The 13,755-nt window shown below is 32.7% G+C and overlaps 3 protein-coding genes across 8 annotated transcripts; all 3 read right to left on the reverse strand.

The window, feature by feature from the left end:
• Positions 1-630: 630 nt before the first annotated feature.
• Positions 631-4,461, reverse strand: LOC139809148 (major facilitator superfamily domain-containing protein 6-like). The gene is made up of 10 exons (XM_071771848.1): positions 3,888-4,461; positions 3,645-3,802; positions 3,021-3,322; positions 2,432-2,786; positions 2,068-2,258; positions 1,830-1,966; positions 1,606-1,721; positions 1,260-1,505; positions 979-1,125; positions 631-887 (listed from the first exon to the last, which is right to left on the reverse strand). Exons 2-10 carry the CDS (start codon positions 3,700-3,702, stop codon positions 820-822), a joined length of 1,620 nt encoding a protein of 539 aa, XP_071627949.1. The 5' UTR covers positions 3,703-3,802; positions 3,888-4,461; the 3' UTR covers positions 631-819.
• A 1,249-nt stretch (positions 4,462-5,710) lies between these two features.
• Positions 5,711-9,763, reverse strand: LOC139809149 (uncharacterized). Of its 5 annotated transcripts, XM_071771851.1 has the most exons (11): positions 9,607-9,763; positions 9,144-9,503; positions 8,903-9,045; positions 8,044-8,345; positions 7,416-7,758; positions 7,055-7,245; positions 6,830-6,963; positions 6,642-6,757; positions 6,310-6,555; positions 6,033-6,179; positions 5,711-5,950 (listed from the first exon to the last, which is right to left on the reverse strand). In XM_071771851.1, the coding sequence occupies exons 4-11, from the start codon at positions 8,341-8,343 to the stop codon at positions 5,877-5,879; spliced, it is 1,551 nt and encodes a 516-aa protein (XP_071627952.1). In that variant the 5' UTR covers positions 8,344-8,345; positions 8,903-9,045; positions 9,144-9,503; positions 9,607-9,763; the 3' UTR covers positions 5,711-5,876. The 5 variants fall into 5 exon arrangements, 4 of the variants coding, with proteins under 4 accessions (XP_071627952.1, XP_071627953.1, XP_071627951.1 ...); XR_011731040.1 differs by lacking the exons at positions 8,903-9,045; positions 9,144-9,503; positions 9,607-9,763 and adding an exon at positions 8,537-8,856 and having other exon boundaries at positions 6,263-6,555; XM_071771852.1 differs by lacking the exons at positions 9,144-9,503; positions 9,607-9,763 and having other exon boundaries at positions 8,903-9,062.
• Positions 9,764-9,876: 113 nt separating this feature from the next.
• On the reverse strand, positions 9,877-12,944 carry LOC139809150 (major facilitator superfamily domain-containing protein 6-like). 2 transcript variants are annotated; one of them, XR_011731041.1, is made up of 9 exons: positions 12,751-12,944; positions 12,251-12,552; positions 11,618-11,960; positions 11,260-11,450; positions 11,035-11,168; positions 10,847-10,962; positions 10,472-10,764; positions 10,242-10,388; positions 9,877-10,153 (listed from the first exon to the last, which is right to left on the reverse strand). XR_011731041.1 is itself a non-coding variant. In XM_071771853.1 (9 exons), the coding sequence occupies exons 1-9, from the start codon at positions 12,806-12,808 to the stop codon at positions 10,080-10,082; spliced, it is 1,611 nt and encodes a 536-aa protein (XP_071627954.1). In that variant the 5' UTR covers positions 12,809-12,943; the 3' UTR covers positions 9,877-10,079. The 2 variants fall into 2 exon arrangements, 1 of the variants encoding a protein (XP_071627954.1); XM_071771853.1 differs by having other exon boundaries at positions 10,519-10,764; positions 12,751-12,943.
• Between the last annotated feature and the right edge of the window lie 811 nt (positions 12,945-13,755).

Here is a 13,755-nt window from a genome sequence, read left to right on the forward strand (position 1 = left end):
ACGGTTCTTTAGAAAAATTCAGACAAAATAATAAAATATTTCAGATTTTTCTCGCCATCTTTGTAAAAATCTGAATAAATACGAGAAAATGCAATTTATCAGAAATTTTTGCATATACATATACGGATACTGAAATATCCCGAAAATCCTCATCCAATTATTTCCGAAAGTATGAGAAATTTTATATATTTTTTCATAAGTCTCAATAATTCTTACAAAATTTCTGAGAAAATATAAGAAATTATTTCACCAGGGTATGTAAGAAGTATGCGGCTGCGAGATTTTCGCTCTCTGTTCTTCGTTCACTCGCATCGCGCGCGTGCATACCTTTTGTGTCCTGAATAATATATTTTATCCTTTACGAGCCCTGCAACTTCAATTGAACTTTGTCTATATATAACATATAATTTCAACAAATGATAAATATGCGATCACATATTTGATGGCACATTCCTTCGAATTTTAAATAAAAATGAAATAATTTTCTCATTTTTTTTTTATTGCTATATATTTCATATATGTTTTACTTGTTTTTTTAATTCGCATAGAACATAATAATAGCATGCGTATATACTTATTTTTAAATCTATAGATGACTTCTCCCGAATAAAAATGAAGTTTATTGCATAATGAAGAATTTTTATATTAATTTTTAATATTCAGAATACGTTTTACATTAGTTTCTTTATCTTAAGACATATATATTTATATTATATATATTTATATTACGCATATATATATATAATATCTTAAGATGTGTATGAAACATATATTATTTTTATTGTATATTATTTACAACAAAGATATATAAAATACGTATCATTCTGCTACAACACAGTGTTTCTGTGCATCGTCAGGTTTCCTCCATTCGACATTTTTCCGTGCATCTACAATAAAAGAGAAATCCTTTATACTTCTTTACAATGTTCTAAAAAAATTTTACCAGATTCCGACAATTAAAGATACTCGATCCCTTACCTGGTGTTCTATGTTTTAAGTACAAAGTGTGAAGAATAAGGTACATAATCGCAGAAAATGCTGCAAGTACTGAAAATATTCTTAAAGTCGTTGCACCACCAACTTGTTTGTATAAAATACCTCCGATCAAACTACCGACCGCGAAACCTGAGGAAGACAACAATATTTCAACGACGATAAACTTTGATTAATTGGGAAAAAATACATTTGCATTAAGTATATATATATATAAGCTCTTCTTGTTATAAAATAATTCTTGATAACCAGAAAGAGAAATTTACCTAAACCGTCGTCCATCCCTGCCACAATTCCTTGAACAGTAGCTGACGTACCGGGTGGTGATACTGCGCTCGCGTACGCTACTATTGTTGTATAGCAAAGCGCATATGTTGGTCCCTGCATGACAAATTCCACCGGAAGCATCCACCATGGCGTTGGAGCGAGAGATATTAATCCCAGCCGCAGCGCGTAGCATACAAAACAAAACGTAAAGGTATAACCGTATCCAAACTTCTTCAGTATTTTGCCTGAAAAGAAGAGACTCGACATTATACTAGGCACAGCGATATCTTTAATTATGCAAACGCTCTAAACGTCACAAACTGCGACAGGGAAGAAATAATTTACCGGACAGAGAGAAGAATATTATCTCGCCACCGAGAGTCTGCGCGGCGACGATTAGACCTTCTATCAATTTAATTTCGCCCATATAACCGGTCGCCATAGCAAGATCTTCCAAATACCTAATACAATAAATTATACACTGAATGTAATTCAGCTTAATTAAATTTCGAAATTCTATCGAATGTGACAATGAACAAAAATACATGTTGATAGAGATAAAGATTTACCAGAATAAGAAGTAAATCATAAAGCTATCAAGGATACCCGCAAGGGTAGCAAAACATAGAAATATAACGATGGGTTTCAATTTCAAAAGCATGCATACGTCTTTCAGTATGCTTGACGATCCTGACATGAGCGGCAGCTGTAATGGAGAACATACAATGTAAGATAAAAATCCTAAGAAGAAAAGACTATACACTACTGTTCATTTATTTTCACTTCAATCTCCTTAATGTAAATCACCTCCAATTTTCTGCAACAAATCAAGTCGATACAAGTAAATACAAACACAAGGAGAAACGCCGGTGTATAAGTTTTGTAGATTTCCCCTTGCGACCACAAGTCTACTGCGTAGCCAGCTAAAAGCGCTGCCACACCGAAACCGATTGTGCCCCATACTCGCTGCCTACCGTATCCCATTTGTCCACCCTCACCTGAAAAAGTGTAATGTAATTTGTTGAAAAAGATATTTTTTTTACTAATTGAATTAATATATCATATATAAAATCGTTAAACCATTTGTATCGTTGAAAAAATTGTGCTGTATGTACATATAGGCATTTTTATATTTTACGTAGCATTAAAATATTGTATGCAGATCACTTACCTAATACGTCAAAGCAAATTGCGTCGCTTATGCAATTGGAAACGTTAAAACCGATGTTACCAAGAGACATCAAGAGCACAAATCCCCAGAAGGTGATGGATGTATATAGACAATGATTATCTTCGAAATTATCGCAGGTAACATTACAGTTACACACATTAAAATTCTTCGTTATATTTACTTGACACAATGACGCCTCGTCAATATTTAACAAACATGTGGTATCCGGCGAAATTACTGCTTCCTTTGTAATCCCATGAAAAGATAATCTCGTAGAAAAATTCACATATTCCTTGCAGATCCAATGACATGTAGCGTCTTTTGTACCGTTACATGATGCCATTGCTGACGTGTGCTTAAAAGGAAAATAAATCACTTTAAAAATATATTATTTCTTAAAAGCACTAATATACAGATATTTTTAAAAAGACTTATAGTATTTAGAAACTACTGAAAGTTTAAAAAAATTAAATTGTCCTAGATGTATAAAAATGAATTTACAAATTATCATGAAAGTCAGCTAATCAATCGTTACAGGAATTTTTATTATTCGAAAGATGCGCAATTGTAAGAAAATAAAAAAAATTACATAGTCCATATCACAAGACGGTATAGACGCACAGGAAACATTTTGAAATTGATGATCTGGTAGGAGTGGACCGGGCAGGGCCGGTAAAAAGTACATAAAAATATAGCAGGCACTTGTTACGGCAAGCAGCGCTATAAATATCAATTTTCTCCAGGCGCGGTAATAGTCCACGACAAAGCCAAATGCTGGTTTCGCGATCAGGAATAAAATAGGCAAAATCGCGGTGATGCTACCCATAATTAACGGTGAAACACCGAGTTGCTTGCCGTAAACTGGCAAAAACGGCAAAATAGGACCCATAGCTAAAATAAAAACGATAATTATACCTAATAATATTATTATTTTGTAATTTTTGTAGTCGCCCTAACATATTATAACTATAATCTTTTTTTGCATAGTAAGGGCATATTAATACAGTCGAGTTTTATTAACATTAAATATGTACCAACGTATATTTTTATCATTCTTTAATGTTAACAAATATCATATTTTTATGTCTACGTATTTTTTATGAACTGTATCATGTAAAAGAACCAAAAAGAATTTAATAAAATTAAGAAAAATAGTCAAATTCTTCAGAAAATTAGATAAATCTTTGCTTTAAAATGTGAAGCACATACTCACCCGCCATAAAAAAGAAATAATGCGCCTTTATAGGCAGTTGCGTGTAATTAATTTTCATGATTTATTTGCGAGTGTAGGCCGACACTGATAAGCCCAACTAATCTCGTGTCTCGCTCCTTCGGCGTTTTCTCACTCTATAATTGGCGCTATGCTGCAAACTAATAACGTCAGACGTAACGATAAACTTACTCGAGTATATTATTATTACACGATCTTAACATACATATTAAACAAAAACATTACATTCGATTCGAAGATTATCGTCGGCGCCATGCGCGCATTTGAATTCAAATCCTCTCGATTCGCGATAGTATCGATAACCTCGAGGTATTCTTCGCAAAAACTTCAAACGATATTACAAACGATTCCAAAATGGCGTCGCGCGATGCCGTTATCTGCACGTCGTATCAAGAACCAATGCATGTTTCCAGGTTGTCTCTCAGTCAGGTCCGAAGGTTTCTCAGGAAGGTTCCCAGCGAGTTTCCCTCTTCGTTCGCCAAGCACTTCGCGGCACCGATTTATTTTTATTATTCGTGAGGAGAGAATAAGAGGAACCGTCGCGACGAACTCACCGTGTTGGCGTGTTCAAGCCGCGCCTGCACGCTCGGCGTCAAACTCGCGCTCCGACGATCTCTCGCTCGTAGATTGAGCCTCTTAATTGCACGATAGGCCGCGTGCTATCAGCGATATAGCTTTCAATCGCAGCGTGTATGTGCTGTGTATATGTGCGATCAAATAGATGTGCCTCAGTTTCAGATGCGCCTCTTGCACTTTCTGCAGCTGCGGAACGCAGAGAGAGGAGAGATGCATATAGGAAAGACAAGCCGCGTACTTGAGCCTCGACGGAATGAAAAGGAGAAAGTGGGCGAGCGCAACTAAAAGGCTGCATGCTTCGAAACATGCTGACAGCACTGACAGTATACTGCCGCTGACATAAGCTGCATTTTTGCAGCTCCAAAGTCCAAAATTGTCAGCGAATTCTGGCAGCGTTAGAAGCCGAAACGTACCTGCGCTATATATATTAGTAGATAATTTACAATATACAGAGCTTAAATGAGGAGGCTGCGTGTTATGCGTGTGTAATCGAGAGCTTTGACGCGTCATAAATGTTTCAGCGTTCGCTGGATGAGCGTTTCTCCTTCCAGCGGAAGCGTTTAGCCGCACTGACACCACTGACACGACGCGCTAAAATTACAACGATCACATCGCGGTAGTCTCGACAGAATGAACGCGATGACTTTCGACGGGGATGCGCCGTACATACAATGAGATGATCTCTTAAAACCGAGTCCGAATGGCTATCGAATGTACTGGATAGTCGCGCGAAACATTGCCCCTCGTTACTTCGATAAATAAACGATACGCGCACGTGAATCTAATAAATCGTTCAACGACGCGCGCTGTACTCAAATGAGATTTATCGTGAGGGAGATTGATAAGGCTGCGAATATCTTGCGGCTTGCTTATACCAACAATTCGACTGTTCGCGGCACGTATCGTTTACGAGATTATCAATAAAGATATGTAGTTATTATGAAAAATCAAATTATAATTAAAATCAATTCTAAATTGCTCCAAGGACTCGCGATTACGAAACATCTGGCAATATGATAATACCCTGTGTTTGCAGCATGATATATAAGAATGTGATAACGACACGAGATTACTTAGAAATTACGATCCTTCTGTTTAACTTGCAATGCTATGTTCGTCGTAAAATTACGAATTCTGTATATCAAGCAGAAACTGTCAACATAATAATATTACATTATCCATCGATATTTGCATAAATAATACACATTTGAATCAAATCGAATCTTTAACATATTGTGTATATAACCGTTAAACAAAACTTGTCACGTACAAACATAAAGGCATAAATCTCTATAGTAGCTCGTTCCGTACTTTTGAACTAATTGATTAGTTTAATTTTCACGATACGATCTATAAATAATTAAATAAAAATTATCAAGTAATTATATCATGGTATCAAATAATTAACAGCTACTGTATACAAACGAAAATAAATATAATTTCTATATTGGTAAAATAATTTGCAATTAAAATTGATATGATGATAATGTATAAACCACGTGTTTACAACAACTACAGTACTCCGATAAAAATATTAAATAATGATTTGCATCAAGTTTTCATATTACAAGATATGTTAAAATTAAAATGTCTTATAATATATTATTATTTATCAAAAAGATATATACGAAGCATGAATTATGACATTTCATCTACGTCACATTGTCTCCGCGCATCGTCCGGGTTTCTCCATGCAACGTTATTTCGTGTGTCTGCAATAAAAAGATATAGTTTTTTACATTTTCACAATCTGACAAAATTTGTCACCTTTCGACACATTACTTGATTTCTTACCTACTGTTGTATGTCTTAAGTATACAGTATAAAGTATAATATACCCTATAGCAGAAAGTCCTGCGAGCGCTGAATATATTTTGAAAGTTATTCTACTACCAACTGTCTTAATTAAAAAACCAGCTAAGAAACCACCAATCGAATATCCTAAAAATATTGCAAGATTACATTTAATAAATTGCTAAATTTATTAGAAAAGTAAATATACTCGTATTCTTTATAATAATTACTTTTATTGTAAAATGATTTTTGATATCTAATGACTGAGAAAGATTACCAAGACCATCCTTCATTCCAGACGCAACTGCTTGAACGGTAGCCGATGTGCCAGGCGGTGAAATTACGTTTGCGTACGTTACTACTGTTGTGTAAAGAAGTGCATATGATGGCCCTAGCAAAACAACCTCCACCAGAATTATGTGCCATGGCGTTGGCACTAAGGATAGAAATCCCAGCCTCATCGCGTAACATAAAAAGCAAAATGTAAGCGTGTAACCGTATCCAAATCTTTTCAATATATTGCCTAAAAAAAGATAAAACTCATTCTTATATGCTCAATTATATATCTTATGTTGCAAAACATGAAAGAAAACACATTTTTAACATCACCAGACATAAAGAAGAATATTACTTTGCTACCGAGAAAACCTATGCATGTCGTTAAACCTTGTATTAATTTAACTTGACTCATATAACCAGTCTCCATAGCAAGATCTTCTATGTACCTAATAAAACAATTTATTGTAATATTAATTCTTTAACATAAATTTCTACGTTTTATTACGTAAAAAATTTACCAAAAAAAGAAATTCATCAGGAGACTCTCAAAAATTCCAGCAAAAATAGCGGTACATAGAAATATAACGATTGGTACCAATTTCAAAATTGTATATACATCTTTTAATATATTTGGCGATTTTGTCAGTGGCAGCTACAATAAAAACATATAACAACAATTAAAAATACAAAATTAAAATTAAACTACCGCACTATTTGTTTTTTCTTCTAAACGTATAAAACACCTTTAATTTTCTATAGCAAATCAAATCTATACAAATAAATACGAGCACGAAAATAAACGCCGGTGTATAAGTTTTGTAGACTTTCCCTCGCGACCACAAATCTATTGTATAACCAGATAGAAATGTTGTGAGAGAAAAACCAATTGAATCCCATATAAGCTGCTTGCCGAATTCAATTTGTCCATCTTTACCTGAGGAATTAAACTTTATTGTATAAAGTGTATTTCCTTATTACATTATAATATTATATGAAAGTATTTGTAAAATAACTTATTGCTGAAATTTGTTTGGTATGGTTATATTCTTGTAATTCGGCGAAATGCTCTGACAATGGGATATACACGGCTATAAAATTAATTACCTAATATGTCGAAGCAAATTGTATCATTTACGCTCAAGGAAACGTAAAAACCAACTTGACCAAAAAACATCAAGATAAAGAAACTCCAAAAGGTAATAGATGTATATAGACATTCATCGTCCTCGAAGTTATCACATGTAACGTTACAATTATAATTTGCTGTTACATTTCTTCGACACAATGACGTATCGTTAATATTTAATAAGCACGTAGTGTCCGATGAGATGATTGCTTCCTTCTCGGCCGCATGAAAAGATAATCGCATGGAAAAATTCATATTTTCACACATCCAATGACACGTTGTGTCTTTCGTACCGTTACAGGATGCGACTGCTAACGCATGCTTAAAATTAATAAATAAATAAATCATACTTTTTTTACAACTGAAAATAAGTTTTATACTAAAAGTATTAATAACTAAGTTTTGTTAAAGATTTAGAGTGTTAAGAAGATTTTGACATCTTAAGATATTTTTATGTTGATGATGACTTATGAAACATCTTATTAGTACGTAATAGGTGCTCTATTTCGTGGGAATGAGATTTTTAAACAGTTACAGGAAACCTGTATTGTTATTGTTTCATCTAGATTCTAGGAAATTTACAGTTACATGAAAACAAAGACTTACATGATTCTTATTGCAAGGCAGTAAAGACTCGCAAGAGATATTTTGGAACTGGTGATCCGGTAGTATCGGACCGGGTAGAGCCGGTAAAAAATACATCAAAACAAAAGACATACTCGTTACGGTGAACAATGTCATAAAAATCGCTTTTCTCCAGGCGAAAAAATAATCCGCTGCGTAACCGAGTATTAATTTACCAATCAGATTTGCAATAGGCAAAATCGCGATAATGCTACCCATAATTAATGACGAAACACCAAGTTGCTTGCCGAAAACTGGTACATATAATTTAATGGAACCCATAGCTAAAATAAGAAAAATGATTGTAACTACATTTACGGATACACGATAATATAATTTTTTTAATTATTGATATATGTGATTTATTTTAAATGTTTTTCCAGTTACCACGCAAGTATTTCAGAATTAAGTGAATTGTTGTTATATTACGAGATTTAACGATCACTCATCCGCCGTAGATTTAACGATTACTCACCCGCACTAAAGAAAAGAAGATGCATCTTTAGAGGCAAAAGAGTGTAATTGATCTTCATTATTTATATTAGAATACAAATTTCAAGCTGATATGATCAGTAAGTTTTATATTTCACTATTTTACGTTCCCTCGTAAAAATGTATTAAAACTGACGCTATACTATGCTATACTGAACTAAAAGTTAAGTAGTCAAGTGTAGAAACGAAATTGTTTGAAGTATTAACGTGCAACAATTTTATGGACAATTACAATGCGTATTGTGCAGTGGTACATTATAAATAATTGTTTTGAAAATGAAGTATGTTATCGCTATGGACATACAAAATGGACTACGCTCAGGTATAGAAAAATATGACGGTGACTCACCAGCGAAAGAAAAGAAATAATGACTGATACAGGTCAAACTGTCTTTTTCTACCCAGTAGCATATTGATCTCTACCTCGTTCTCTCTGTCTAATCCTACCGGACACTTTTTGAAGGCTTTCATGTAGGGATCGCGTAATCCATTCTAGTAAAAATTATATCCTTGTAAAAAAAATGTTTTAAATTCTGTGACACAGTATATATCTATGTAAAATTGTAGTAAAGAAATACTTAATATATTACCAGATAAAAAGAAGAATACCAATTCACTACCGAAAGTCTGCGCCACTACGATTAAACCTTCCTATCAACTTAATGTTTCCTATATATATATATATATATATATATATATATATATAACCGGTTTTTTAATAGCGAGATCTTCTAGATACCTGTAAAATCAAGCTACATTATACATATAGATACAAGCGAAAATATAATACCACTGATTAAGATCAAAGTTCACCAAAATAAAAAACTACGCATGATGCCATTAAGGATGCCAACAAATGTAACGAAACATAAAATTATAACGATAAATTTTGATTTCAAAAGCGTAAATACATTCTTCAGTATGGTTGTCGATTCTGATTCAAATGGCAACTGTAACAAAAATGTACGATAACATGAAGATAACACACAAGAACAAAACTATGTGCTATTGTCCTATTCATTTTTGAATTTATAATGTATAAAACGCAATCACCTTCAATTTTATGCAGCAGATCGATACAAGTAAATATCGTCACAAAAAAATAATACACATTTGAATCAAATCGAGTCTTTAACATATTTTGTATATAACCGTTAAACAAAACTTGTCACGTACAAACATAAAGAGATAAATCTTTATAGTAGCTCGTTCGTACTTTTGAACTAAATGATTAGTTTAATTTACACGATACGATCTACAAATAATTAAATAAAAATTATCAAGTAATTATATCATGGTATCAAATAATTAACAGCTACTGTATACAAACGAAAATAAATATAATTTTTATATTGGTAAAATAATTTGCAATTAAAATTGATATGATGATAATGTATAAACCACGTGTTTACAACAACTACAGTACTCCGATAAAAATATTAAATAATGATTTGCATTAAGTTTTCATATCACAAGATATGTTAAAATTAAAATGTTTTATAATATATTATTATTTATCAAAATAATTATGACATTTCATCTACGTCACATTGTCTCCGCGCATCGTCTGGCTTTCTCCATGCAACGTTATTTTGTGTGTCTGCAATAAAAAGATATAGTTTTTTTTTATTTTCACAATCTGAAGAAATTTGTCACCTTTCGACACATTAAGTTACTTGATTTCTTACCTACTGTTGTATGTCTTAAGTATACAGTATAAAGTATAATATACCCTATAGCAGAAAGTCCTGCGAGCGCTGAATATATTTTGAAAGTCATTCTACTACCAACTGTCTTAATTAAAAAACCTGCTAAGAAACCACCAATCGAATATCCTAAAAATATTGCAAGATTACATTTAATAAATCGCTAAATTTATTAGAAAAGTAAATATACTCGTATTCTTTATAATAATTACTTTCATTGTAAAACGATTTTTGATATTTAATGACTGAGAAAGATTACCAAGACCATCCTTCATTCCAGACGCAACTGCTTGAACGGTAGCCGATGTGCCAGGCGGTGAAATTACGTTCGCATACGTTACTACTGTTGTGTAAAGAAGTGCATATGATGGCCCTTGCAAAACAACCTCCACCAGAATTATATACCATGGCGTTGGCACTAAGGATAGAAATCCCAGCCTTATCGCGTAACATAAAAAGCAAAATGTAAGCGTGTAACCGTATCCAAATCTTTTCAATATATTGCCTAAAAAAAGATAAAACTCATTGTTATGCTCAATTATATCTTATGTTGCAAAACATGAAAAAAAACACATTTTTAACATTACCAGACATAAAGAAGAATATTACTTTGCTACCGAGAAAACCTATGCATGTCGTTAAACCTTGTATTAATTTAACTTGACTCATATAACCAGTCTCCATAGCAAGATCTTCTATGTACCTAATAAAACAATTTATTGTAATATTAATTCTCTAACATAAATTTCTACGTTTTATTACGTAAAAAATTTACCAAAAAAAGAAATTTATCACGAGACTCTCAAAAATTCCAGCAAAAATAGCGGTACATAGAAATATAACAATTGGTACCAATTTCAAAATTGTATATACATCTTTTAATATATTTGGCGATTTTGTCAGTGGCAGCTACGATAAAAACATATAACAACAATTAAAAATACAAAATTAAAATTAAACTACCGCACTATTTGTCTTTTCTTCTAAACGTATAAAACACCTTTAATTTTCTATAGCAAATCAAATCTATACAAATGAATACGAGCATGAAAATAAACGCCGGTGTATAAGTTTTGTAGACTTTCCCTCGCGACCACAAATCTATTGTATAACCAGATAGAAGTGTTGTGAGAGAAAAACCAATTGAATTCCACATAAGCTGCTTGCCGAATTCCATTTGTCCATCTTTACCTGAGGAATTTAAACTTTATTGTAAAGTATTTCCTCATTACATTATAATATTATATGAAAGTATTTGTAAAATAACTTATTGCTCAAATTTGTTTGGTATGGTTATATTCTTGTAATTCGGCGAAATGCTCTGACAATGGGATATACACGGCTATAAAATTAATTACCTAATATGTCGAAGCAAATTGTATCGTTTACGCTCAAGGAAACGTAATAACCAACTTGACCAAAAAACATCAAGATAAAGAAACTCCAAAAGGTAATAGATGTATATAGACATTCATCGTCCTCGAAGTTATCACATGTAACGTTACAATTATAATTTGCTGTTACATTTCTTCGACACAATGACGTATCGTTAATATTTAATAAGCACGTAGTGTCCGATGAGATGATTGCTTCCTTCTCGGCTGCATGAAAAGATAATCGCATGGAAAAATTCATATTTTCACACATCCAATGACACGTTGTGCCTTTCGTACCGTTACAGGATGCGACTGCTAACGTATGCTTAAAATTAATAAATTAATAAATCATACTTTTAAATTCACAACTGAAAATAAGTTTTATACTAAAAGTATTGATAACTAAGTTTTGTTAAAGATTTAGAGTGTTAAGAAGATTTTGACATCTTAAGGTATTTTTATGTTGATGATGACATATGAAACATCTTATTAGTACGTAATATAGGTGCTCTATTTCGTGAGAATGAGATTTTTAAACAGTTACAGGAAACCTGTATTATTATTGTTTCATCTAGATTCTAGGAAATTTATACAGTTACATGAAAACAGACTTACATGGTTCTTATCGCAAGGCAGTAAAGACTCGCAAGAGATATTTTGGAATTGGTGGTCCGGTAATATCGGACCTGGTAGAGCCGGTAAAAAATACATCAAAACAAAAGACATACCCGTTACGGTGAACAATGCCATAAAAATCGCTTTTCTCCAGGCGAGAAAATAATCCGCGGCGTAACCGAGTATTAATTTACCAATCAGGTGTGCAATAGGTAAAATCGCGATAATGCTACCCATAATTAATGACGAAACACCAAGTTGCTTGCCGAAAACTGGTACATATAATTTAATGGAACCCATAGCTATAAAATAAGAAAAATGATTGTAACTACATTTACCGCGGATACTCGATAATATAATTTTTTTAATTATTGATATATGTGATTTATTTTAAATGTTTTTTCAGTTACCACGCAGGTATTTCAGAATTAAGTAAATTACTGTAACATATTACGAGATTTAACGATTACTCATACGCCGTAGATTTAACGATTACTCACCCGCCATAAAGAAAAGAAGATGCATCTTTAGAGGCAAAAGAGTGTGATTGATCTTCATTATTTATATTAGAATACAAATTTCAAGCTGATATGATCAGTAAGTTTTATATTTCACTATTTTACGTTCCCTCGTAAAAATGTATTAAAACTGACGCTATACTATGCTATGCTGAACTACACGTCAAGTGCGTAGAAACGAAATTGTTTGAAGTATTAACGTGCAACAATTTTATGGACAATTACAATGCGCGTTATAAATAATTGTTTTGAAAATGAAGTATTTTATCGCTATCGATATACAGAATGGATTGCACTCATGGCAGGTACAGAAAAATATGACCGGTGACTCACCGGCGGAAGAAAGGAAATAATGACTGATACAGGTCAAGCTGTCTTTTTCTACCCAGTAGCATATTGATCTCTACCTCGTTCTCTCTTTGTCTAATTCTACCGGACACTTTTTGAAGGCTTTCATGTAGGGATCGCGTAACCTATCCTAGTAAAAAATGCTTTAAGTTCTGTGACACAGTATATATCTATGTAAAATTGTAGTAAAGAAATAATTAATATATTACCAGATAAAAAGAAGAATACCAATTCACTACCGAAAGTCTGCGCCACTACGATTAAACCTTCCTATCAATTTAATGTTGCTTATATGTATATATATATTATATATAACCGGTTTTAATAGCGAGATCTTCTAGATACCTGTAAAATGAAGCTACATTATACATATAGATACAAGCGAAAATATAATACCACTGATTAAGATCAAATGTAACGAAACATAAAAATATAACGATAAATTTTGATTTCAAAAGCGTAAATACATCCTTCAGTATGGTTGTCAATTCTGATTCAAATGGCAACTGTAACAAAAATGTACGATAACATGAAGATAACACACAAGAACAAAACTATGTGCTATTGTCCTAGTTCATTTTTGAATTTGTAATGCATAAAACGCAATCACCTTTAATTTTATGCAGCAGATCGATACAA

The sequence above is a fragment of the Temnothorax longispinosus genome, chromosome 2, assembly GCF_030848805.1.
Source record: "Temnothorax longispinosus isolate EJ_2023e chromosome 2, Tlon_JGU_v1, whole genome shotgun sequence".
In the NCBI taxonomy this organism is placed as follows: domain Eukaryota; kingdom Metazoa; phylum Arthropoda; class Insecta; order Hymenoptera; family Formicidae; genus Temnothorax; species Temnothorax longispinosus.

Coding starts and splice junctions, on each gene's coding strand:
- LOC139809148 (XM_071771848.1), bottom strand. CDS start 3,702: ATGAAAATTAATTACACGCAACTGCCTATAAAGGCGCATTATTTCTTT. Junction 2,259..2,431: donor AATTTGCTTTGACGTATTAG/GTAAGTGATCTG, acceptor ACACTTTTTCAG/GTGAGGGTGGACAAATGGGA. Junction 1,126..1,259: donor AGGGATGGACGACGGTTTAG/GTAAATTTCTCT, acceptor TGTCTTCCTCAG/GTTTCGCGGTCGGTAGTTTG.
- LOC139809149 (XM_071771849.1), bottom strand. CDS start 8,594: ATGAAGATCAATTACACTCTTTTGCCTCTAAAGATGCATCTTCTTTTC. Junction 8,346..8,536: donor TCTTCTTTTCTTTAGTGCGG/GTGAGTAATCGT, acceptor TTCTTATTTTAG/CTATGGGTTCCATTAAATTA. Junction 7,246..7,415: donor AATTTGCTTCGACATATTAG/GTAATTAATTTT, acceptor TTAATTCCTCAG/GTAAAGATGGACAAATTGAA.
- LOC139809150 (XM_071771853.1), bottom strand. CDS start 12,808: ATGAAGATCAATCACACTCTTTTGCCTCTAAAGATGCATCTTCTTTTC. Junction 12,553..12,750: donor TCTTCTTTTCTTTATGGCGG/GTGAGTAATCGT, acceptor CTTATTTTATAG/CTATGGGTTCCATTAAATTA. Junction 11,169..11,259: donor TTTGCTATAGAAAATTAAAG/GTGTTTTATACG, acceptor TTTTTATCGTAG/CTGCCACTGACAAAATCGCC.